At 46.5% G+C, this 24,492-nt stretch overlaps 1 protein-coding gene across 1 annotated transcript in view; it reads right to left on the reverse strand.

The window, feature by feature from the left end:
• Positions 1-24,492, reverse strand: part of LOC138520526 (E3 ubiquitin-protein ligase TRIM39-like) — a 66,162-nt gene that overhangs the window by 11,800 nt on the left and 29,870 nt on the right. Inside the window, exons 3-4 of the mRNA XM_069632873.1 lie at positions 23,517-23,747; positions 18,191-18,213 (exon numbers count right to left, since the gene is read on the reverse strand). Coding sequence (XP_069488974.1) covers positions 18,191-18,213; positions 23,517-23,747 — 254 coding nt within the window. The remainder of the gene's footprint in view (positions 1-18,190; positions 18,214-23,516; positions 23,748-24,492) is intronic.

The following is a 24,492-nucleotide window of genomic DNA, read 5'->3' on the forward strand; positions in this document are numbered from 1 at the left end:
ATGTGCAGGATTGGGTCCAGTATACATGAAACATTTGAGTAAATTCGTATACCAACTTGACACCATTAAGGATCTGTCATTCTGGGAGAAATGCTTAAATACCTATAATAGGGGTTTGCATATTGCCTTGTATAGAGTATGGAAGGTGGTGGAAACACATTTAATTACGGTATATAAAGAAGGAAATGAAAATGCACTTTAACGTATCTACGCCCCGGTTAAATGGGGCACAGAAGGTGACGAGGATATGGTGACCCTGATTATTTCAATATTTCAATATCTCAATATATGCTGCCAAGTTGCTGAGTTCCTTATCAGTTTTTCGTTTATTGTTGTACTGTTTAAATTGTTTAAACTTGGTAACCTGCTTTTATGTATTTTAACACACTATTGATACATCTTATTTATTAAATATGCATGGTGGCAACTATGAATTTGACACTGATTGTGATTAATTGCCGATTGATTGTTGATCGTCTGATACAGCGGCTTTCTAACTATTTAACTATCAATGTCAATAAGTGTATGTATAAGTGCATGTCAATTCTGGTTTTACTTCTGTGTATTGCTATTTTGTGTATTATTTATTGTATATGTGTATGTAAGGATGAGGCAGGAGGACCGGAATTTAGAAATTAACAGCCTTTTATTCAGGAAAAAAAAAAAATCAAATATATTTTCAGTTCAATCTTCTGCTCTTTCCTTGGTAGGGATGCACTTGTAGCCTTCTTAAGTTAATCCTCGTAGGCCCAAAGCGTCTCCGGTGTGGCTCTCTCTCTCTCAGCTCGGACGTTCTGAAAGGAATCAGATGAAACACACACAGTCCGTTGTTAGTTTCTTCCTTATATAGGGGACAGAAGGCTCTTGGCCAATCAGAATGTACTTGGTGGTTAAGTCTATAAATATCCCCATAAGTCCCGCCCCCTTCCTCTCTGAACGAAGGTTGCCAAGATGTCTCCTTCCCTGTTCCAGTTAATTTTCCCTTCCACGTGCTGCCACCGACCGGAGTACCAGGTAAGTTTAATGTTTGTATGCCTGAGCGGGAAGCGGGTATTATTAAGTTTGTGTCTTTTCCTTCGTGGGTTACAGTTACTGCCTCGTCAACCCCCTCCCATCTGGGTTCGCTCTTTGAGTGTTCCGTTTTCTCTGATGTAACCGCGGCCGGGATCCGTCCCGTATTGCCGCTGTTATGTGGTTTAGCCTTGTCTGGGGTTCCCCTCAAAAGCCGCCCTGCCTCGCGGTCAGCAGGTAATTTATGCTCCGGCTCGCGACGGGGGTTTACTTTAGCCTCCGCTTCGCGGCCGTCACTTAATGCAGCCCCGGCCTCGCGGCCGGCATTCTGGCGGCCGGCATTCCACACAGCCTCGCGGCCGTCACTTAATTCAGGCCCGGCCTCCGCATCCACACGTTCACAAACCCTCCCCGAAGGATCGAGCCGTTCGGGTTGATCTACACTTCTGGATAAGTAATCCCGCACCACCTGGAACGCCGCTGGTCTGTGTAGGGTTTTGAAACAAAAAGCCTGGAGGGTAAGAAACCAACGCAGTATTCTTTGGTTGGAATCTTTATGAATTGCGGCCACTGTAAAGGGGCGTGGTCCGTGAATACCGTAAAAGTTCGCCCCAAGAGGTAATACCTCAGAGTCTCCACAGCCCACTTGATCGCAAGGCACTCCTTTTCAATAGTCAATTATGCCATTTCATGTGCCAAGAGTTTTCGACTGATAAAGGCAACAGGGTATAAGCTATCCTCAACCCCCTGTGAAAGCACTGCACCTAGCCCGGAACCGGATGCATCCGTCTGTAAGAAGAACTCCTCTTTGAAATCGGGACACCGTAGAACCGAGAGAGTTGAGATGGCCTTATTTAACTGATTGAAGGCTTGAAGGGCCTCAGGGTCAGAGTGCAAAGTTTGTTTGTAGGTAGATTTCAGGGCCTCTGTCAATGGAGCTGCTATGGAAGAGAATAAAGGGATGAATCTCTTGTAGTAACCTACAAACCCTAAAAAGGCTCTGATTTGTTTGCGGTTACTCGGCATAGGAAGCTGTAGTATGGCATCCACTTTGTCCAACTGAGGTCGGATTTTCCCTCCTCCAACCAGATATCCCAAATATCTGGTCTGTTGTGCTCCTATTGTGGTTTTCTTTGGGTTGATTTTTAAACCGGCTTTGTCTAGTTCGGTTATTACTTTTTCCAGATGGATGAGATGATCGTTCCAACAGTTGCTAAACACTATTATCTCATCTAAATAGGCTGAACAGTAGTCCCCATGAGGTGATAATATCTGGTTCATTAGTGAGTGGAAAGTAGACGGTGCTCCATGTAGGCCAAACGGTAATACCGTGAACTGGTATAATCCAGATGGAGTCACAAAGGCTGTTTTGACCTTGTCCTCTTGTCTTAAAGGGATTTGCCAGTAACCTTTAGTAAGGTCTATGGTTGTCAAATATTGGGCCGCCCCAGCTTCTCCAATAATTCATCTATGCGAGGCATAGGATAGGCCTGGTAAGTTGAAATGTGATTTAGTTTCCTATAATCCATACAAAACCGTGTGGAACCGTCCGGTTCTGGCACTAACACTATTGGAGACGACCAATGACTGGTAGAACGTTCGATGACTCCCAGTTTCAACATTTCTTCTACCTCATGCTGGACTGCAGCCCTTTTACTTTCAGGCAGCCTATATGGTCTTGTTCTAACAAATTGATTCGGAGGGGTCTCTATTTTGTGTTCCATAAGGGTGGTTCTGCCAGGTACGAAGGAAAACACATGCTTTAAAGGGGAAAGGAATCTCAACAGTTCTGTCTTTTTCTCTTTTGTTAACTCTGATCCCCATTGAACTGACTGAAGTGCGGTTGGCTCTGACTCTTCTCCGGTATCGGATATGCACATGGTCTGGACTACCAAGGGTTCTTTCCACTCCTTTAATAGATTTATGTGATAGTTCTTGTTTTTTTCTTTTCTGTCTGGTTGTTCTATTAGGTAGTTGACGGGTCCTTGTACATCCAAAACCTTATATGGGCCTCTCCATTGTGCCAACATCTTGTTGTAGGAGGTAGACAACAACACCAATACCTTATCCCCCTTTTGGAAAGACCGTACCCGAGAGGTACGATTGTAGTATTTCTCTTGGGTTGTCTGGGCTCTGCCAAGGTTCTCTTGAGCCACTTCTCTCAATTTTGTTAGGTTTTCTCGTAATTCTATAACATAGTCTGTCAAGTGGGTTTCCTCTTCCTGTTCTTCCCATTCGCTTTTTGCAATGTCCAGGACTGTTCTTGGTTTGTGTCCAAACAACAGCTCGAATGCTGAAAATCCTGTAGAGGACTGAGGGGTATCTCGCAATACCATAAGGACCCAGGGTAAGGCTCTGTCCCAGTTTGCTCCTGATGGCTCAGTGACCCTTTTTAACATCTGCTTAATGGTCTTATTATACCTTTCCACAAGGCCATCCATCTGCGGATGATAAACCGACGTTCGAAGTTGCCTAATCTTTAGTTGTTGTCATACCTTCTGCATGACCCCTGAGACAAAATTCCTTCCTTGGTCTGTGATTATTTCAGCCGGTAGACTTACCCGGGCAAAGAAAGGTACCAAGTGGTTACATACATTAGTCGCACTGATACCCCGCATGGGAAAGGCCTCAGGGTATCTGGTGGCATAGTCCACAATGACCAGGATATATTGATGGCCGTGACTGTTAGGTTCCAGTGGGCCCACTATATCCATCCCTACCCGAAAAAAAGGTTCTTTTATTAGAGGCATTGGATGTAATGGAGCCTTCGGGGGTATACGGGGATTAGTCTTCTGACATACTACACACTCTTCACAGTATCGACCCACGTCTCGATACACCCCTGGCCAATAAAACCCTTTAAGCACTTTCTCTTGGGTTTTTTCCCTGGCCAGATGACCCCCAGTGGTATCATCGTGAGCTAGTTGTATCACGGTTGTTCTAAAACTTAGGGGAACTAACAATTGTTCAATTTCATCTGTTGTTTGACCCTTTGTCACTCGATATAGAAGTCCCTTTGATGATTTGAACCAAGGATAGGTCGATCCTTTCTCAGGTGAAACAATGGACTGTTCCCATGCTGTTTTCAGAGTAGGGTCCGTCCTCAGTTCACTGCGATATGAAGGATGCTTAACATCGGGTAACCAGTCTATCAAGCCCGTAAATTTGTTCCCTTCAGTCCACTCCCTTTTTCCCTTTCTGACTTCACTCCTGCTTTTCTTGTGAGGTTTTAGGGCCGCACTCCCTAAGTCTACTTGGGAAAATGGGGCGGTTTGTAGCCACTCAGCCCCTTTTACACACTCTTGGAAGGATGGCAGGTCTGTTCCTAATAACACCGGGGTTGGTAAGTGAGGCATGATGGCTACCTTCATTATAGATTCAACCCCCTTAACCTCTATGGCAACTTCCTTGGAGGGGTAGGTCTTAGTATCACCATGTACACATTTGATAGGTATTGGAGCCATCGTCCCAGCCCCATTTCCACTTACTTCCGGTCTGACTGCCGTCTGTTCACTTCCGCTATCAAGCAGGGCTTGGCTGGGCGTCCCGTTCACTCTCACGTTCAGGAAGTAGGGGTCTCTGCTTCGCCTGAATTCTTTTCCTTGAATGTACCCAATTTCCATTGGTTCCGCTGGTTTGGGTTTTTTCGGGCAAAATCTTGCAATATGTCCCCAGTCCCCACAATCGAAACACTGTGGTTGTCTGCTTATGCTTGGCCAGGTTGCAATCTTTGGTTCCACCCGTGGGGTTCTGGGTTCCACTGCTCCCGGTCCCTTCATAATAGTGGTTCTTGGTAACTCGAAAGTCGTTCCCCGGACCGAACCTGCCTTCTGGTAGGCGGAAGCAATGTCTATGGCTTCTGCCAACGTGGGTCGGTGGTGCTGTCTCACCCACCTTTGCATGGGTGGGGGTAGAGCCTCAGTAAATTGCTCCAGTTTTATTTTATCCACCACATCTTGAACAGTACTATTAGCTGGTTTTAACCACTTGTCCGTTATATCCTGGATACGATAGTACAACTGATGGGGTGTTTCCCCTGGCTTTAACTTGGTCTCTCGGAGCCTTATTCTGTAAGCTTCATCATCCATTCCCATACGTTCTAGTATGGTCCTTTTAATATCTGTATACGCGGTATCTCCAGCTGGGTTAGCCACTTGATAAGCCCCTTGCATGGTTCCTGTTAGTAATGGGGCTATGATGTGGCCCCATTTCTCCACTGGCCACTGGGCGTTTCGGGCTACTCTTTCAAAATTGGTAAAGAAATAGCATGGATCCTCCCCGGGTTGGAACTTCTGTAGGACTGCCGTTGGGGCCATAGGGTTTCCTCTAGTTACCACAGCCTCAGTCACCTTCTTTAAAGCATCTTGACCGGCGACCTGCAATTGTAAGGCTTGCTGCAGGGTTTGGCGATCAGTCTGGGCCTGGTGAGACTGCACTTGGATTGCTTGTTGAAGTTGCTGTTGTCCTTTAGCCAGGGCTTTTAGGATGGCCTCCATTTGCGTGCTGCCTGATCCCACCGCTGCCACCAAATTTGTAAGGATGAGGCAGGAGGACCGGAATTTAGAAATGAACAGCCTTTTATTCAGGAAAAAAAATAAAAAAAATATATATTTTCAGTTCAATCTTCTGCTCTTTCCTTGGTAGGGATGCAGTTGTAGCCTTCTTAAGTTAATCCTCGTAGGCCCAAAGCGTCTCCGGTGTGGCTCTCTCTCTCTCAGCTCGGACGTTCTGAAAGGAATCAGATGAAACACACACAGTCCGTTGTTAGTTTCTTCCTTATATAGGGGACAGAGGGCTCTTGGCCAATCAGGATGTACTTGGTGGTTAAGTCTATAAATATCCCTATGAGCCACGCCCTCTTCCTCTCTGAACGAAGGTTGCCAAGATGTCTCCTTCCCTGTTCCAGTTAATTTTCCCTTCCACGTGCTGCCACCGACCGGAGTACCAGGTAAGTAATGTTTGTATGCCTGAGCGGGGAGCGGGTATTATTAAGTTCGTGTCTTTTCCTTCGTGGGTTACAGTTACTGCCTCGTCAACCCCCTCCCATCTGGGTTCGCTCTTTGAGTGTTCCGTTTCCTCTGATGTAACCGCGGCCGGGATCTGTCCCGTATTGCGGCTGTTATGTGGTTTAGCCTTGTCCGGGGTTCTCCTCCAAAGCCGCCCCGCCTCGCGGTCAGCAGGTAATTTATGCTCCTGCTCGCAGCTGGCATTTACTTTAGCCTCCGCCTCGCGGCCGGCATTCTGGCATCCACACATTCACAGTGTAAAGTTTTACATTAAAACTATAACACATTAAATAAATAAAATAAAGATACATTTTTAATGAGAGACCCGCGGGGGGGGTGCTGGGGAATCTCTACTTTCTAAATGAGAGACCCCCAGAGAGGAGAGGGTGGGCTCGGGGACCTCTACATTCTGATACCTTTTGAATGAGAGAACCCCACGGAGGAAAGGAGGGGGTTCAGGAATCTCTATTTTCTGATACAATTTGAATGAGAGACCCCTGGGGAGGAGAGGGTGGGCTTGGGAATCTCTTCATTCTGAATGGGAGACCCGCGGGGAGGGGAGGAGAGGGTGGGCTGGGAATCTCTACCTTTAGATGATAGATTCTCAATGACAGACCCCCGGGGAGGAGAGGGTGGGCTCAGGGATATCTACATTCTGATATATTCTGCATGAGAGAACCCGGGGAGGAGAGGGTGGGCTTGGAAATCTCTACATTCTGATACATTCTCAATGAGAGACCCCCAGGGAGGGGAGGGGGGGCTCGGGAATCTCTTCTTTCTGATACATTTTGAATGAGAGACCCCCGGGGAGGAGACGGCGGGCTTGGGAGTCTCTACATTCGGATACATTTTGGATGAGAGCCCCCCAGAGAGGAGAGGGTGGGCTAGGGAATCTCTACATTCTGATTCATTCTGAATGAGAGCCTTCCGGGGAGGAGAGGATGGCCTGGGGAATCTCTACACTCTGAATGAGAGACCCACGGGGAGTAGAGGGTGGGCTTGGGAATCTCTACATTCTAATACATTTTGAATGAGAGCCCTTAGCAGAGGAGAGGGTGGGCTCGGGAATCTATACATTAGGATATATTTTGAATGACAGCCCCCGGAGAGGAGAGGGTGGGCTGGGGAATCTCTACATTTGGATACATTCTGAATGAGAGACCCCAGGGGAGGAGAGGGTGGTGTGAGGAGTCAGAAATGAGAGTCGCATACAAGTCAGCCATGTTTTGGGTTAAAGACTTATTGAAAATAAAAGGGTTGGGAAAAGGCCCCTCTGACCCAGCACTAAGAGGAATTTACCTACCTAAAACCAAAACTAAAGATCTGTCTGAGTCAGGAAGTCAAAACAAACTGCGCAGTGTCCAAATCTCTATTCTGACCCTCACACTAAAACTAAACTCTATGGTGAAAAAGGGACTTGTCTTTAACCTTAAGTGATTTGAAAAAGTGTTAATAAAGTAAGAGGACTTAAATAAAAAGTGCCTTCAAGGATGACGTTCTTGACTCCAGAGGGTAATTCCCTTCCACTGGATTTTTCTTTACTCCTTGAGGGTGTTTCACACACAACTGTTCTTTGGGTCTCTCATTGCCACGTATAACACTTGCACAAAAACGGTTTGGTTTCAAAATCTCGGTTTCGCTCAAAAACAGTTCTTTGGGCCTCTTCTGGCCAAGCACAACATATGCACAATAACTCTTGGACTTTACAATTGTACTTTCTATCCAGAACAACTGTTTGGGCCTTTTTTTGGCCAGGGCAGCACTTGCACACTTTACTTGTTTTACTTAACAATATTGGCTTCTTTCAGAACAGTTCTTTGGGCTTCTTTTGGCCAAGTACAATGCTTGCACACCAATTTTGTTCTACACACTTCAATTTGCCTGGCATACTCCCCTGCCAGGACCTCTGCGTTATACAATTGAGACTGCCTGGTGTACTCTCCTGCCAGGACTTCTACTTAATTGGGTCTTCTGCCTGTTCCAAAAGCTGCTTGTTTTTGATATTGGATAATGTATCTTCTTGATATATCATCTTCATTCTGCTCTTTTCATATTGACACTGTGTACATTTACACGTTAGAAAGGGGTTTATTTTCGATTTAAATGCCCTTTCCTGCACATGTCATCTCTCTGCTTTCTCTCATGTATTCAACCTTCAATTGTTCGCTTTCGGCACTCTCGCTGACACGCCTCAGTGTCCCTGTTGCTCTCAGGAGGACTCACCGGTCTATGTAGGCGTTGGTTTCTCCTCTCGCGGGCAGCCAGTGAAGGAATCCCTGCAGACTCCCTCTCACGTTCTGCTTTCCTTCACTCGGCGGTCCTCCGTGGCTTCCACTCGACACACCTGCTGTGTCTCGGCTCTGGTAAGCAGAATACTGCTGTTCACCAATGCCCAGGAACTCTTCACCAGCTCCAAGCATTCTCACAGCATCCCACGGCTTAGCAGTTCCTTCGTCCTCTGGTGGTGCACCGCCTGGCCCCACCATACCGGTTCTGGCTTCTCGTCTCTCCGCCTCGTGCAGAGAGGTGCAACGCTCCCTCGCCAGTCGCCACAGCAGCTGCCTTCCATTCTCAGTTTGGGATGCTTAAATTTCCCGGGCACAGGTGTGTGTCTGGAAACACTAGAGCGCTCACTAGGTTGGCAGTCTTTCCTATTCCACATTGCTCGATCTCCCTTCTTCGTCCCAGTACTTCGTGAACTCAGGGAATAGAAGTCCAATGATTTTGGAGGAGCATTAAACGGTTTTGATGGTAAATCACTTTTGATGGACTGATAAGTGGAATTGAAAAAAGTAATTGCATCAGATTGGCAAGGTTGGTTCACAGATCTGATAAAAGGGGTTTTGCTGCTCTTCTTGGGAAAGGGAGTGTAAACATGGCAATACGCCATGAGGTTTTCAGACATGGGGAGGTTATTCTCAAGGGAACATTGGGAATACCATTTGTCACCCGATGGAGCCATGACAGCTCCCCGGAGGCTGTCTCCTCCCATGTGATACTCCCTCATACTACCACCCCCAGGGTTTATTTATTTATTTCATTTGTTACACGCCCAGACCCTGGGGTATCACAGCGTGGTTACAGACATCTTAATAGTTGGTCATACAAGCAAGATAGTTGGTCATACAAACAATACATGTAAAGAATAGCGGAAGGCAGGTTATACAGGTTAAGCACGATAACGTTGCAGATTTGGGCAGATGGACATTATGCTAGTGTAGGAAAAAAACAAAATAAAACGGGTAGTAGTATTGGTTGAATAACCAGGTTTTCAGTTGCTTTTTGAAAGTGGGGAATGAGGTCTCTTTTTTGATGTGAATAGGGAGGGAGTTCCAATGTTTGGGTGCTAGTACTTGGAAACTGCTACCCCCTGCTCTAGTATTGTTGTAACGGGGAGCCAGTAGGAAGTGATTATCATTAGATCTTAGTGTTCAAGTAGTTACTTTTTTCTGAACTACATTATTCAGATAAATAAGTGCTTTTTTGTTAAGGCATTTGTGTGCAATACAAAGCGTTTTAAAGATTATTCTGGCTTCAATGGGTAACCAGTGTGCATCCTTACTAGTCTGCGAGATGTGATCAGACTTTTTTATTCCTAATGCTGCCCTTAGTACTTGTTTTGCATGAGTTGTAGTTTGGCGAGGTTGGCCATTGAGCTTCCTAGCAATAGTACATTGCAATAATCCAATTTAGATAAAACCAATGCTCTGGCTAATGTGAGGCAGTTGGTTGGGGTCAGGAATTGGCGGCTTAACGCTATCAGTTTAGAAGTGTATGCGGTAGATGAAGAGAGGGTACTGATACATTTGGTCATCGTGAGGTTAGCGTCTAGGTAGACACCTAGTGTTTTGACTTGCTTGAGTACTGGAATTGGTGAGCCGTCTATATTGATAGAGGTGTAGTCCAGGTGAAGTGAAGCTATTTTGGTTGGTGATCCTACGATGAGAATTTCAGTTTTCTCATCGTTAAGACAGAGACTGTTTAATGCCATCCAGTTTTGGGTGATCGTGTAGATTTTGTTGATGACCAGGGTGTCCTGATCATAATTCCTTGAGATGGGTATACGGATATGGGTGCCATCTGCAAAATTGGTATAGATGATACCCATATCGTCAAGGGCAGAGAAGAAGAGCTTGGTGTATGCATTATACAATGTAGGGGAGAGGCATGAGCCCTGGGGGACTCCTATGGGCACTGGTATAGGATCAGCAGCTTCCTTGCCTATGGCCACTCTGGAAGTGCGTTCTGCCAGGAAAGATTTCACCCACATTGTGGCATCACTGGAAAAGTTAAAATCATTGGCTAACGAGGTGCAGAGTTTATCATGGTCCACAAGGTCAAATGCTGCAGAGAGGTCTAACAGCAGGAGGATGCAGAGTTTACCTGAATCTCTAATTGTGTCCATCTGGATTTTGAGGTCCAGGAGGGCCGTTTCCGTGCTATGGTTGGGCCTGAAGCCCGATTGTCTGGTTCCTAGCAGTTGGTTCTGTTCAAGGTGTGCTTGGATTTGTGTGTATGCTATTTTATCAATGAGTTTGAGTAGGAATGGTACCGTTGTTATTGGTCGATAGTTAGTAGGTACTGTGGGGTCCAGTGTTGGTTTTTTGAGGAGTGGGTTGACCCAGGCTTTTTTGATACTGGCTGGGACTGTATTAGAGTTAAAGGAAGAGTTGGCAAAGTTGGTAATAGTGGGGGTGAGGGTACTTGCGCATGCTTTAACTAGTTTAGCTGGGACCCTATCGCCTTTGCAATTGGTAGCTTTGAGTTTGGTGATAGTGTTGAGTACTATTTCTTGTGAGACTGGGCTGAAATGAAAAGGAGGCATTGGATTATCGAGAGGGGTTGGTGAGGCGTTGGTGATTTCGGAGTTTTTGTCTGCTAGAAGCAATCTTTTGGTGGTAGTTTTATTTTGTAGCAACGTGATTTTGGCGGCACGTGCGTCTTGAATAGTGGTGCACCATTCTTTGCTGGCCTTTTCTGTGGTGGTGTTGGGTGTTGGATTTTCTAATTCTCTGAGGATGGAAAAGAGTTCTTTGGCATCAGAGGAGGCATTGTTAATACGTGAGTTGTAAGCGTTGGCTTTGTGGGATATTATGGCTGATATATAGATTTTGTTTGAATCCTCGAAAGCTTTGGCGGAATCAGAGGTGGGATGTTTGTTGGAGGCATGTTCAAGAGAGCGTTTGGTTCTTCTTAAAGATGCTAGTTCTTCGTTGAATCAGAAGTGGGACCTTTTGTCCGTGCGGCATGTTTTACTTGTCATAGGTGCTACTTCGTCGATGGTAAGGGAGAGGCACTTGTGGTAATAGTCTGCAATGATATTAGGATCATCACTGGTGACTGAGTTGGATAGCAGATTTTTTTGGAGGGTGGGGGTGAAGTTCTCTACAGTGAGCTTGCAGGGATTTCTGGTTTTGACGGTGTCCAGTAGTTTAGGTTTGGGAGGAGGGGGAGCATCAATCATGATGGTAAATGTTATAGAGTGATGGTCTGTCCAGCCAATTGGGGTGATAGAGTCAATGGTTAGTCTAGTGTTTAAGGTCAGAATCCAGTCCAGAATTCTACCCTTGATATGAGTGGGATAATTCACCATTTGGGTAAAGTTCATGTCTTTAAGAGCTGCTTGTAATATTGCAGCTTTGTGGTCTTGGTTGTCATTATATCCTAGGTTCAGGTCTCCAAGGATAGTGCACTTTGTATTGGGTTTAATGAAGGGAGTGAGTAGAAGGGGATTATCTGTTTCTGGGTGACTATTTGAGCTAGGAGTTCTATATATCACTATGATATTGATAGTAGTTTTCTCATTTATGGAAAGCTTTGCGAGCAATAATTCATAACCTGAGATGTCTTCAATGGATATTGATCTGAGTTGTATGTTAGTCCTGGCTATAATGGCTACGCCTCCACCTATGGCATGTGTTCTATCCGATCCTAGGATGTTATAGTCAGGTGGTAAGGCCAAAGCAAGCAAAGGGCCTGAGGCTTGGTGAAGCCAAGATTCTGTGATTATCAGGAGATCCAGATTTTATTCAGTGATAAGATCATGCATTTCGATGGCATGGGCTCTTAGAGACCGAGCGTTGATAAGAGCGCTTTTGAAGTTGGATGGTGTCTCAGGCTTATCTATTTTGTCATTGTTAGGTGGTTGGCATTGAACCTCCTTGGGTGGGATGATCGAGGCCTGGGCATTACGTAACATTTGTTTTTTGCTAAGTATAGAGTAGTTGGACTTGCGTGGGTTGGGCGTTGTGATAGGGAGTGGGTAGTGATTGTGTTTTGGTGTGTGATCTGAGGCGAAATAATCTGGCACTGCCAACAATAGGGCTAGTATTGGGGTCTGCTGGGAGCTTAAGAGTGGAAAGGTGATTGGGTGCAAGGGTAAAGCTAGTTGCAAACGGAGGAGTGGATGGCAGGAACGGAGTTGGGCAGGGTATGGGGTGGTGTCTGGGGCATGCTAACCTAGATAATCCGTTTCTGAGGATCAATAGGTGATTACCTGTGCATAGAATGCTTTCTGGGACCACGTAGTATGGGAACATGGTGATAAATAACCAAACTAACATCACTATGTCTAGAGTGGGGTGATCCTATGAGAAGTAGGTATGGCTATATTTGATATTCGTAAACTTAGCGTATGGTGTAAAGTTCAGGTGAGGTAAGGCAAGTGGGCTAGGACCGATAAGGTCTCAGGATTCTGAAATGTCAGGGTATACTAGATGCAGAGTGTCAACAATAGCGGTATTTGCAGGGCATGTTAAATGCAGTATATAAACCAAAAACAAAGAATCATGGTGTTGGCTAAAAGGCAATGCGAAGGTTGACTAATATGCAGTACAATATCAGCAGCACAAATATCAAGGTATGCTAGATGCAGAGTGTCAGCAATAGCAGTATTGTTAGGGCATCTTAAATGCAGTATATTAATCAAAACATAGAAACATGGAGGTGCAGTGAGTTGGCAGTAACGTAGTTAATGGGGTATGCTAGTTATGACAGTATATTCGGATCAGAGCATTAGTAGAGGCAAGATGATCGGGATGTAATATCCTTCCAATTAATGATTTAGATCAGTGGAGGCATCTGCGTGGGCTACAGAGGGGCGAGGAGCTGTACCACAGAGGAGACTAGGCAATTTACCAGGCTGTTACAAGTTTACATAGGCTAGTGCGGTATACAGGATGAGGATTAAATAAAAGCAGGTTGTGCTGAAGGGGGCAGTGCAGGTGGAGAGCAATGGTGTTTGTAATTTTAGAACCGATTATAAGGGTGTTCTGTCATACAACATTTCGATATCTGAGAAGAGGCACACGTTATTGTGCAGTACCTGAGTGTCTCGTAGTCCGGAGTGCATATGATGCAGTGTTTAGGTGCCGAAAGGCTAGATGAGGAGTTCCACAGACAAAATGCAGTGTGACATGGCGTATAAGAGCGTCCTTGATACGGCCGTAGACAGACCAGAGACAGGCAAGCGCCTTATAGTGCGCGCCTTGGATTTGCGAGCCGGCTAACGCCTTCCAGCGATGACGCTGGGGTTAAAGGGGGAAGCTGGCCCAATCAGCGTGGCTCGCCGCAGTGCTTGTTGCTAGGCAGCGGCCCTAACAAAAATACATGCAGCCATTTTGCAGCTTGTCGGGTGGTTCACGGATGATACGAGTCAGCTGTTGAGGTCGCTGAAGGCTGATCTTCAGCCCGGATTGCCCAGGAAAGACAGGCTGCAGCTCAGTGCTGCTTAATGATTACTGGCGTGCTCCTCTCTGGGGGTGATGGTGAGAGGGCTCCTGCCCTCTCACGTCCTCGGTCGTTAGGATCAGGTAGCGGCTGCCGTGCCCTTGCCACATGAGAGGAGGTTACCACCAGGAGATCAGTGATGACTCAACCGGATTCATCACAGTGGGCTTGGGAATTTATACATCCTGATACATTTTGAATGAGAGACCCCCGGGGAGGAGAGGGTGGGCTCGGGGATCGCTACAGTCTGATACATTTTGAATGAGAGACCCCCCCAGGGAGGAGAGACTGGGCTCAGGAATCTCTACATTCTTAATGAGACCCTCCGGGAGGAGAGGGTGGGCTCAGGAATCTCTACCCTTAGATGATAGATTCTGTGTGAGAGACCGCCGGGGAGCAGAGGGTGGACTCAGGGATATCTACATTCTGATGCATTTTGAATGAGAGACCCCCAGGGAGGACAGGGTGTTCTCGCAAATCTCTACATTCTGATACATTTTGAATAAGAGAACCCCAGGGATATCTACATTCTTATGCATTTTGAATGAGAGACCCCTGCGGATTAGAGGGTGGACTCGAGAATGTCTACACTCTGAATGAGAGACCCCGAGGGAGGAGAGAGTGGGGTTGGGAATCTCTACATTCTGATACATTTTGAATGAGCGACCCCCGGGAAGGAGAGAGTGGGCTCTGGAATATCTACGTTCGGATACATTTTGAATGAGAGACCCCCGGGGAGGAGAGGGTGGTGTGAGAAACCTGAAGGTGTCTCACTTATTAGACCCGGGGATCTGTCATCCAGGTGGCCAGGACGTGGCCATCGATATGGGGTCCATTTCCTGGGGATGGACCAGTGCAGGAGGATCACCTGGGTGAGGGGTCTTCGGGGAGTGGAAGTGGGACACTGAAGGGTGAGACGCGGTATCCACAGCCTCATGACACCTTTTCCCCAACCTGCTCTGTAGGATATCTAGAAACTCAACCCCCCACCCCCTTTTTTGACACACACACTTTCTCGCAGACCGATTACCATGACAGACAAGGGACTAACAGCCATATACCTGACATATCCCAACACAAGAGTCAGGCAGAGTCAGGCAATTGCCGCTAATTACACACACACCTGACTGCCCTTTCCCTTCCCCATAGGGATAAACACACTCTAGGCAAGGCCAAAAGCATGAGGAAGCAGCGATTCCAAGACGGCAGTTCAAAAGAAGGAGAAAGGCGGCGAGACCTGAAAGGACGTCAAGGAGGGAGTTGCCTTTGCCCTTTTCATCCCAGACCCACAAAGCCTCTGACAAAAGAAATATAAGACTGGAATTGCAGCTGGCGAATGGTGTGACGGGTGTCAGCGGTACATGGAACCCTCCTGCACTGATTGCCAAGGCGGGGAGACGAGGTTGCCATCGTGGTACCGTCCTTGACTCCAGCGGCAAAAGAAACACCAACGAGTTCAGCACAGCCGGTGAGTCGGATGAACCGGATAGGGGACCGGACTGTGTTAGGCGAAAGGTTGCAGTGGCAACATTAAGAAGAATAAAAATACAAAACTCTTTTGTGATCGAACTTGGTACCAGTGATAGAATGGTCCGGCGTCACGTAGGCACTCGTTCGGAGGCCTCTGGCTGTTACCACCAGTCCTGAACAAAGAGACTGTGTTGAACGGAAAAGGTATAGAAACAACAAGTACCAAGACGCCATAGGGAAGGCCGACGTGAGGTGTCATGGTGGTCATACAAGTGTCCAGCCAAACCCCTTGTACAATCGAAAGTCCTTGACACGTTGATAAATGTTTAAGTATCCGAGGGAATAGTGAAACCCGCACTTGTCAGACACTAAGAGCGACCCAGCGAGACATGATTGCCCTTCAGAAGTCTCTGTGAGTGAAGTTGGCAAGTGCTTTGGAATGTCTGAGCCCAGATGAGGGGGACCTAAACTAGCTGGATGTTTAAAAAGACATTGAGACTCTCTGATATTACAGGTAAAGAGATTTCGATTGAAAATGCAGCAGATTGTGATGACAAACGTGAACCCGACTGAGGGATGTCCACAGTGAGTGGTTGGTGAGTGGTTGGTCTGAGCCCGACTGAGGGAGGCTAACATTGTGAGAAGGATCGGAGCCCAGCTGAGGGGGATCCACGGTTGAAGAGTAATCGCACGACGTAAAGAGAAATAGAAGGAACTTTTATTTTGTCATTTTGTGATACATCAGGCCCTCTGAAGCCAGAGACTTTGCATGAAAGATTCTCGGACACAGACGGTCCTGATATAAAAAGAAAAGAAACTGTAACCTTGTGCTGGAGAAGCGCAGGAGTGTCCTGTGCTCACGAGTCCCGTCTTGCCCCATGCTAGAAAACGTGGGAAAGAGAGACCCCGGCAATAACATCCTGACTTATCATTTTGTGAACACTTTTCTTTCTTGTGAACATTATCCCACACATATTTTGTAACATAGCAGTAAGGATTGGCAATAGGTTTCTTGGTATAGGCCTTTTTTATTTGATTAGACTCCACTTGGACAGTATTATTATTTGATGGTCATAGCTTGCTCCCATCTTAGATTTAGGTTTAGATAAGGCATTTATCTCACCCATTGTACAGTTTAATAAACACCCTTGAACTGTGATCACTTTTGTTTTTCTTGCTTTGATGCCATGCCTTTCATTCAGTGGGCACAGGGATCTCTACATTCTGGTACATTCTGAATGACAGACCACCTGGGAGGAGAGGATGGGCTCGGGAATCTCTACATTCTCATACATTCTGAATGAGAGACCCCCGTAGAGGAGAGGGTGGGCTCAGGAATCTCTACATGATTCATTCTGAATGGGAGACGCCCGGGGAGGAGAGGGTGTGCTCAGGAATCTCTACATGATACATTCTGAATGGGAGACGCCCGGGGAGGAGAGGGTGGGCTCAGGAATTTCTACATGATACATTCTGAATGGGAGATGCCCAGGGAGGAGCGGGAGGGCTCGGTGATATCCACATTCTGATGGAATTGGGGGGTAAAGGAAGGATTGCCCCCTTTTGTATTGCTTCACTGTCATATCTTTATGTTTAAATACTAATGGCGAGATTTGGGGGGAGTCGACGTTTTTGTAAATTAAGTTTAAGTATATGAGGTCGAGATTTAGGCAAGTGATCATTTCAATACGACTTTTAGGGCAGGTGAGATTTTAGTAGGTGATTAAAAGACAGATCACTTTTTGACATATTTTTCATTGTATTTGTTTACTGCCTATTTTTCACTGAGGCGGAGGTTGCAAGGGGAGGGGTTGGCGGGCTCAGGGAACAGGGATATTAATGGGCCTCCACCCATCTTTTACAGAAAGAAACAGTGAAAATCAAATCAGTGATGAAAAATGCCCGGTAAAAACACATAGAACCCACAGGGGTGGAATTTAACTTCACAATTCCTGGGATGAGAGCGGTTCTTTTAAAGATACCTCTCTCTTCCAAGTCATTCCCAGGAAAAAACTGCCAGGGACATTTTCATGGACACTAACAGGGAGAGCTTACTTCCAATTAACTATCTGAAGCGACAGGGAAAGTCTTAAGGGGCCACTAGATAACTTAGTGGCCTGCAGAGGACTATTTGTTAGAACCTCTGGCCCAAAGAAAGTGCTGTTAATAACAGTGGTACTGGAAGTAGTGTCTCTGATTCCAGTGGTAGGCTGGCTGTGCACTATAATGGAATGGACATACTAAGTATTGGAGGGAAATACCCCTCTCCCTGTCCCCTTTCTGGGGCTTGACCCTCCCACATTAAGCAAAGCTGAAGACATCTCTGGGGTGTCTCCACAAGGGCAGGTCTCCCAGTGACCAGAGGCCATGCTTTAGGCACTCTGCTCATCAGGCTTTTTAGGGCAGCTGGGCTGACCTCTGGGGTGGACAGTTTTTCCACAGCCCCAGCAGGTGCTGGGGAGTCTGGGAATTACTGAGGAACCACCACTCACCTTTGAGTTAGTGGTGCCATCCTTCTTTTTGGACCCAGCCATAAGGGGTTACCCACTTCTACTTTGAGGCCCTGTAAGAAGGGAGAATGTTGGCCTGCCTTACCTGTCCCCTGATCACTGTGGTTAACTCTGTGAGAGACCCACAAGTCAGCCATCTTTGCTAGTTCCCTTGGATCGCTGATAATGGAATTAGCTAAGTGCTAATACAAGTCAGGGAAGCAAGCATACAGGGGGCATATAGGGTTATACAGAAGGCGGGCCCTGCACTGTGAGCTTAGAGAGAGAGAGAGAGTGAGAGGCTTGCAAGGGGTAATGTAAAACCCACAGTCTCTATTTTTAAATCACACATAGAAATGCTAAAACTCCCAGAAGTTAAGATGGAGCCGGGGTCTGTAGTGTGTAATAAATGTGAGGAACAGAGGACATCCACCGGGATAAAAGTGAGTCCAAATTGTGGGCACATCAAGGCAAGAGGAGACGTACCTGCTCAAGACACTCTTCACATCCTAGGGAGAGAAAGAGAAAGAGGACAAGATAAATAGTCATCCTACATTGTTCTAAACATTGATTTCCATTTTACAGAGACCCTGAACTGTGATTCAAGGAAGAGTTAGGCCGCTGCATTATCGAGTCTAGGAATCAGTTGAGCCTTCTGCGAGGTTTCTGGTCAGACAATGTTTGTGCTGGGAACTAGAGCCACTGAACTAAAGGTGGGGGGAGTAACATTCAGCTCAGACAAGTGGCCCAGAGCCTGACATTACTGGGATATTTGAGGTTGCACTTAGATGTAGTGACTGTCATACAAACAAGGCATTAACTGCGATTAGATGGCATCACTGAGAGGTCCTGAGGTCGCACTTTGCATCTGCAGAACCTACACAAATGGGAATGAACATGACATACAGTGGATTTACAGGCATGCCAGGCACTAACTGGCATTAGAGGAGTTTGAAGCTGCACTTTGCATATGATGGCAACAACTGCACAAATGTGAGACTGCACATACGGCACTCAGCATTAGAGGGCATTTGGACTAGACTAGCTGTCATAATGCAGCATTCGCTGACCTAGCGATCTCTCTCTCTCTGCGCGCTGTCTCGCTGACAATTTCTCCCTAGATCCATGGTATGGTACAGGCTTTCTCTCCCTCTCTCTCTCTCGGTCTCTCTCTCTCCCCATCAGTGCCGTCTGTTTTTCTCTCACCCCATTCCCCATCGCTCTTGCTCGCTCTGTGTCTCTCTCTCTCTGCCTCCCCCTATCATTCCATCTCTCTTTCTCCTGGCTCTATCGCTGTAGCTTGCTCTCTGTCCTTTGCCAGCTCTGTGGGTGTGCCGCTCTCTTTCTCTTACTCTCTCTCTCTTATCTCTCTCTTCTCTCTCTCTCCAGCTCTGTGGTTGTGCCACTCTCTGCAGGGTGGTGTGTCAGTGGGTGAGAGCAGTCTTTCATGCTGTCCCTCTCGCTCAGAGGTGTATTGTGAAGTGCACTCTCTTGGTTCTCTCTGTCTGGACAGTGTGGTGTGCTCACTGACAAGACAAGAGTTGCAGCCAGATATTTGTCAATTGAGCGAAGGTGCCACGGTATTTCACCCCATTCTGCCCTGCAGGGTAGGAGCAAAAGGTGAGACACCATCTCATTTCAGAATATCCCTTCATAATAGTAGAACAAGGATTAATAAAATATAGTGCCTTGAAGGGGATAAGCAAGTGATGTTCCTATATTGTATTCTGTGAGGATATGGCATACATTACTTAATGTAATCGTATTTCTGATGCTTGTACCTGCTTAGATTCACATGCTATGCATAGTCTGACATCTAGTGGTAGTTGCAGAGTATTGCATGACTTGTTTTCGAAATTCGAAACGGGACGTCGACTGGGCGTGTCTGTAAGAATATCCCTTGTGTGACATGTACGGTACCCATGGACGGGTATGCCCAGACGTGGGTCCCGTGCCTGCTGGGCCTAGAGACCCAGGCTACTCCTCACTGATGAGGCCTAACAAGACCGAAACATGTTTGGGGATGCTTGTGGTCTCGTGCAGAAGGGATGTGACCTAGCAGTTCGGGCTGGACTGCCCCTTTTGGGGTGGGACCAAGCCTGATTTGCATATGGTCTTTCCCCTTCTGTAATGGCTTGGCAGGTGAAGAACGATGGTCTGGAGGGTTGCCCAGAGCAATGCCAGTGGTTAAGATTCATTCAAAACCTTCCAGCCATCACCTCTTTGTTTTCACTTCCACTTCTGCCTGGGTCACTTTATACCAGGAATTCCACTTCCACTTCTGCCCGGGTCACTTTATACCAGGACTTCCACTTCCACCTCTGCCTGGGACACTTTATACCAGGACTTCCACTTCCACCTCTGTCTGGGTCACCTTATACCAGGACTTCCACTTCTGCCTGGGGCACTTTATACCAGGATTTCCCCTTCGACTTCTGCCTGGGTCACTTTATACCAGGACTTCCACTTCAACTTCTGCCTGTGTCACTTTATACCAGGACTTCCACTTCCACCTCTGTCTGGGTCACTTTATACCAGGACTTCCACTTCTGCCTGGGTCACTTTATACCAGGATTTCCCCTTCGACTTCTGCCTGGGTCACTTTATACCAGGACTTCCACTTCCACTTCTGCCTGGGTCACTTTATACCAGGACCTCCACTTCCAATCTATCCCATGTTTTAGGATGCTCCGAGGTCCCAACTCCCCCACCCCCTCCTTTTTACAAAAACACTGGACAGAGGGTGACTGACAGTAACAACATCCACTTACACACATCATACTGGACCTGTCCCGCTAATCGGGTCAGGCAAATTCAGGCACTCGATGCCAAGTGCATACACCTGATACCTATTAGCTCTCCTCACATGAATAAAAGGCAGCACCCAAAGACACACTCTGAGCAAGGCAGAACACGAGTATGAGCAGGGTTTCTGGGAAGAAGGCAAGCCTACTGGAGCAGAACGACAGATCGAGGGACGGAAGCAGTGGGTCAGAAACCCCAAGAGTTCCTTACCAGAGGTCGTTGCCTCCGACAGGCCGCGGACAACACGTGCAGAAGGCCAGATCCCACAAGTGAAGATTTCATTGTGTTCAGAGCCTGCCGGAGACCCTCTCAGAAGAGACGCTCACAGCCGGTGAGTTCGGAAAGCGATCTGAAAGACCGGTGTGTGTTAAGAGGTTTTTGAAGTGGCAACATTTACCGCAAGTGGAGGCTGCGCGCGTGTGAATGAAACGCAAGGAAAGGCAGACCTCTGAATGAACTTTAAAGTGAACAAGTAGCTGCGAAGACAGCGATACTAAGGAACGGAGTGGTCTGGTGAAAGGAAGTAGCCCACTTGAAAGTCTCTGTTACAAGTGAACTGTTTGAAACATAAGCGTATGATCAGCAAAAGTGAAATAAAGAAGAGAACTCCCAGAGAAAGGGGGGAAAGTGAAAGTTGAACTGTGAACATTTAGTCGAAGTGGTCCTGCGAAGGTCATAGTTAAATCCATCGCACAATCGAAAGTCTTCGACTTGCTTGAATTGAAGAGACATTCTGAAAAGGAGTCCGAGCCCGACAGAGGGAGACCCAAAGTGAGACAAGCATGGGGAAGGGAACCCCATTGCTTGTTTGTGTGGAACTATATTCTGAAAAGGGGTCTGAGCCCGACAGAGGGTGACCCGAAGTGAGACAAGCTTGGGGAAGGGAGCTTCCTTGCTCGTTTGCCTTGAATTACATATGTTGAGGGGTCCAAGCCCGACAGAGGGAGACCCAAAGTGAGACAAGCTCGGGGAAAGGAGCCTCTTACTTCTTTGTGTTAATCTTTATTTTTTGTGAGTTCTGAGCCCGGCAGAGGGGGACCTTCGGGAACTGTTTTTGATGAAATCTTGTTTTGAAGCCAATGAAAAGAGACTTAAACGTGGAAGGCCAGGCGGGCCTCGATCGACGTGGTGAACTGTTTATTGTGATAGAAGCTGAGCCAGAGTGTGTCATCCTGCCTACAGGGACAGCCTTATTCCATGAGGTTTAACATGGGGATGAGAGCTTGTTCAACCACACTTACTTATTTCAACATTGATTTTCCTTTCGCATACATTTCTTCTTTTTACACTTTTGTACAAAGAATAGGGCAGGCATTAGGTTTTGTTAACATAGGCCATTTTGATTTGACAGACTCCACTAGGACTGCGTTATTAATTATTTGATGGCCGAGACGACTCCCATCTTAGTTATAGGGCAGACTAGGAGTTTCTCCAACCCCAACCATTTCAATAAAGGTTTTACAAATTGTACCCATTGTGTCAGTGTCATACTTGTGATACCATGTCTCCCCTACAGCAAGCAATGTCTCTCTCCTGAACATCAACTTTCATATAGGGCCACTTTTCAACCACTCTTGTCTTTTTGTTAAGGCACAAGCCAAGTACTTTCAATTCAACCTCTATTGGCTTTGACAATGTTAGTTATGACTAGTTGCTGTTCCGTTCACACCATAGTCATTCATTTACAAGCTCTACCTTTAAAGATGTTATATTAGCCTCTTTTCCTCTGCTAGCAACAGTTATTCTCAAAGAAACCTTTACTTTAGCTTATTTTGGCTGAGGGCAAAGCTTATCCAACTCTTGGCTTATTGTAATGCTTGTTTTCTTTGGGTCGCAATATTGAGGTTTAACACTCGTTTTCACAGGATACAATGTTATTGTGACTTTACTCAGGTTTGGTCTTTGTGTTAAAATCACTTTTAGGCACACGCAACTATTATTAACTTTGTTAAAGCAGTCTTTTATAATGTTCAACACCTCCTTCGACAGCGAATTCGTCTATACGCGAGTGCTACAATTGTTGCACTCCATTGTCTGACACAATCCGGTCAGCTTCAGTCAATTTTACTCCCTCACAAGTGAAAGCAACTGGTTACAGTTGCCTGCTTGACAATGCCTGAAGGCTAAAGAACGCGCACAAACACTCACCGGCTTCTCGGCCCCTGTCACTGGCTGCTGGACTTCTACTACAGTGGTTTTCTCGTCCAGGCACACTTCCCTCAGCAAGCTGCCTTCGGTCCCACCACAGAGGCACAAAGTTCGGCTCAGCATGACCCCCTGGAGCACGCCAGCCTCCAGGCAGGGTCTGCTACATGCTTCTTGCTGCGAAATCTCTCAAATCAGGTTAACAAGGGGGAAAGCTTTCAAATCGTAAGCTTCCCGCTGTGCAACCTCTGCAATCCAGGCTTTGGGGGGAAAGGACCAACTCAGGGATAGTAACTGAAAAAATCCTGGTGTCCTTTATTTCCTCACACTTCTGTGGATTCTGCCAGCAACGTGCTTTCCTCTGCCACTTTCTACTGGCCCAGCTGCTTCTGCTGCAGCTACAACTGCTACTGCCCCTCCAGCCACAACCACGACTAATGGCCTGCACAAGAGGGAGCTTTTTAAGCCTCTCAGCCTCCCTCGGGTGTGCTGTTACGCCTAATTGCATTCCCTTCAGGTCTGCATTGCTCTTCAGCCCATTTCTTCATCCAAGTACTCTTGGGATTATGCGACTTGGAGTCCCAAACAGCAAAGTTAGTTCTAAATGGTGATTTTCTATTTTTGACTTTAGAACTATTTTGCTTATATATTTTTACAAATGCTTCATCCTGTTTCTTCACAGAAGGGAAAGGCAGTTCATGTAGGCCACCATTTAGAGGTTTCCTTTCTCTGTACCTTTGGGAGAAGGTTTTTTTGTTAGTTAGTCCCTGTCCTGCTGCTGATACCTCTGTTCTAGCTCTGGGATCAGGCCCCTGTGGGTGGATTGCTGCTCTAGTTCTATAGGTTTCTGATCCCCTCTCACCTGCAGTAGATCCACGTCCTGCTGCTGGCACTTCCTCTCCAGCTCTGTGATCAGGTCCCTGTGGGTTCGTTGCTGCTTCTCCAATCGGGTCAGTTTCTCCTTAATCTTCTTCATCTTCTCCTCTTGCTCCTTCTCCAGTCTGCTGAGCAGCTGCTGTTTCTCCTTCTCCAGAAACTGCTTCAGATGCTCAAATGTACTAAGGATTCTCTCTCTCTGCTTCATAATGTTTCCCTTAAAAATAGATTTAAACAAACAATAAACACATATTATATGTCTGATTATTATATTAACTATCATAACATATTTTACATATAACACCTGTAGTGGTTCCCTCTCAATAACTCTTAAAATCATAAACCTAACACACATGAACTACTAATTGGCAAAGATTATTTTTTATAAACCAGTTTTTATTACTTTTTTCCATATTCCAACATTATTCCTCATATCCTTGTTCAAATACACATTCTTTTTAGTGTTGACCATTCGTCCTATCCCATTCCTCCTTACTCTCCCTCATTTTACCCCCTTCCTTCCCTTGCCCTCTATCCCCTGCCTCCCCCCTCTTGTAGTATCTTGTACCGATGTGCCCCTTCTCTCAGGCATCCATGTCCCATTTCCCCCATATCTTCGGACACTTCCTCATGCCCCGCCCCTATTCCTGTACGTGATCTGCTCCATTCTGATGCAATGGTCCATTCCAATCTATCAGTTTCCCAAAGTGGGCATTTCCTAGGTCTCCCATTTTGCCACTAGGTCCCTTTTTACCACCATCAATGGTATGTGTATTAGTGTCTCTTCCCCTCTACTTCCTTCAATCTCCCCTCTTATATGCTTATATACAGTAACATCATTTTAGGAATGTTCCTACTTCCCTTCTACATTTGAAACACCGGCCATGCGTTACTCTACCCCTGTTATGCAGTCTATCTCTGGAATGGTACACTCTGTGCAGAATGTTGTATTGTATGAGCCT

Source organism: Ambystoma mexicanum, chromosome 13 (genome assembly GCF_040938575.1).
Source record: "Ambystoma mexicanum isolate Mex_15411 chromosome 13, UKY_AmexF1_1, whole genome shotgun sequence".
NCBI lineage: Eukaryota > Metazoa > Chordata > Amphibia > Caudata > Ambystomatidae > Ambystoma > Ambystoma mexicanum.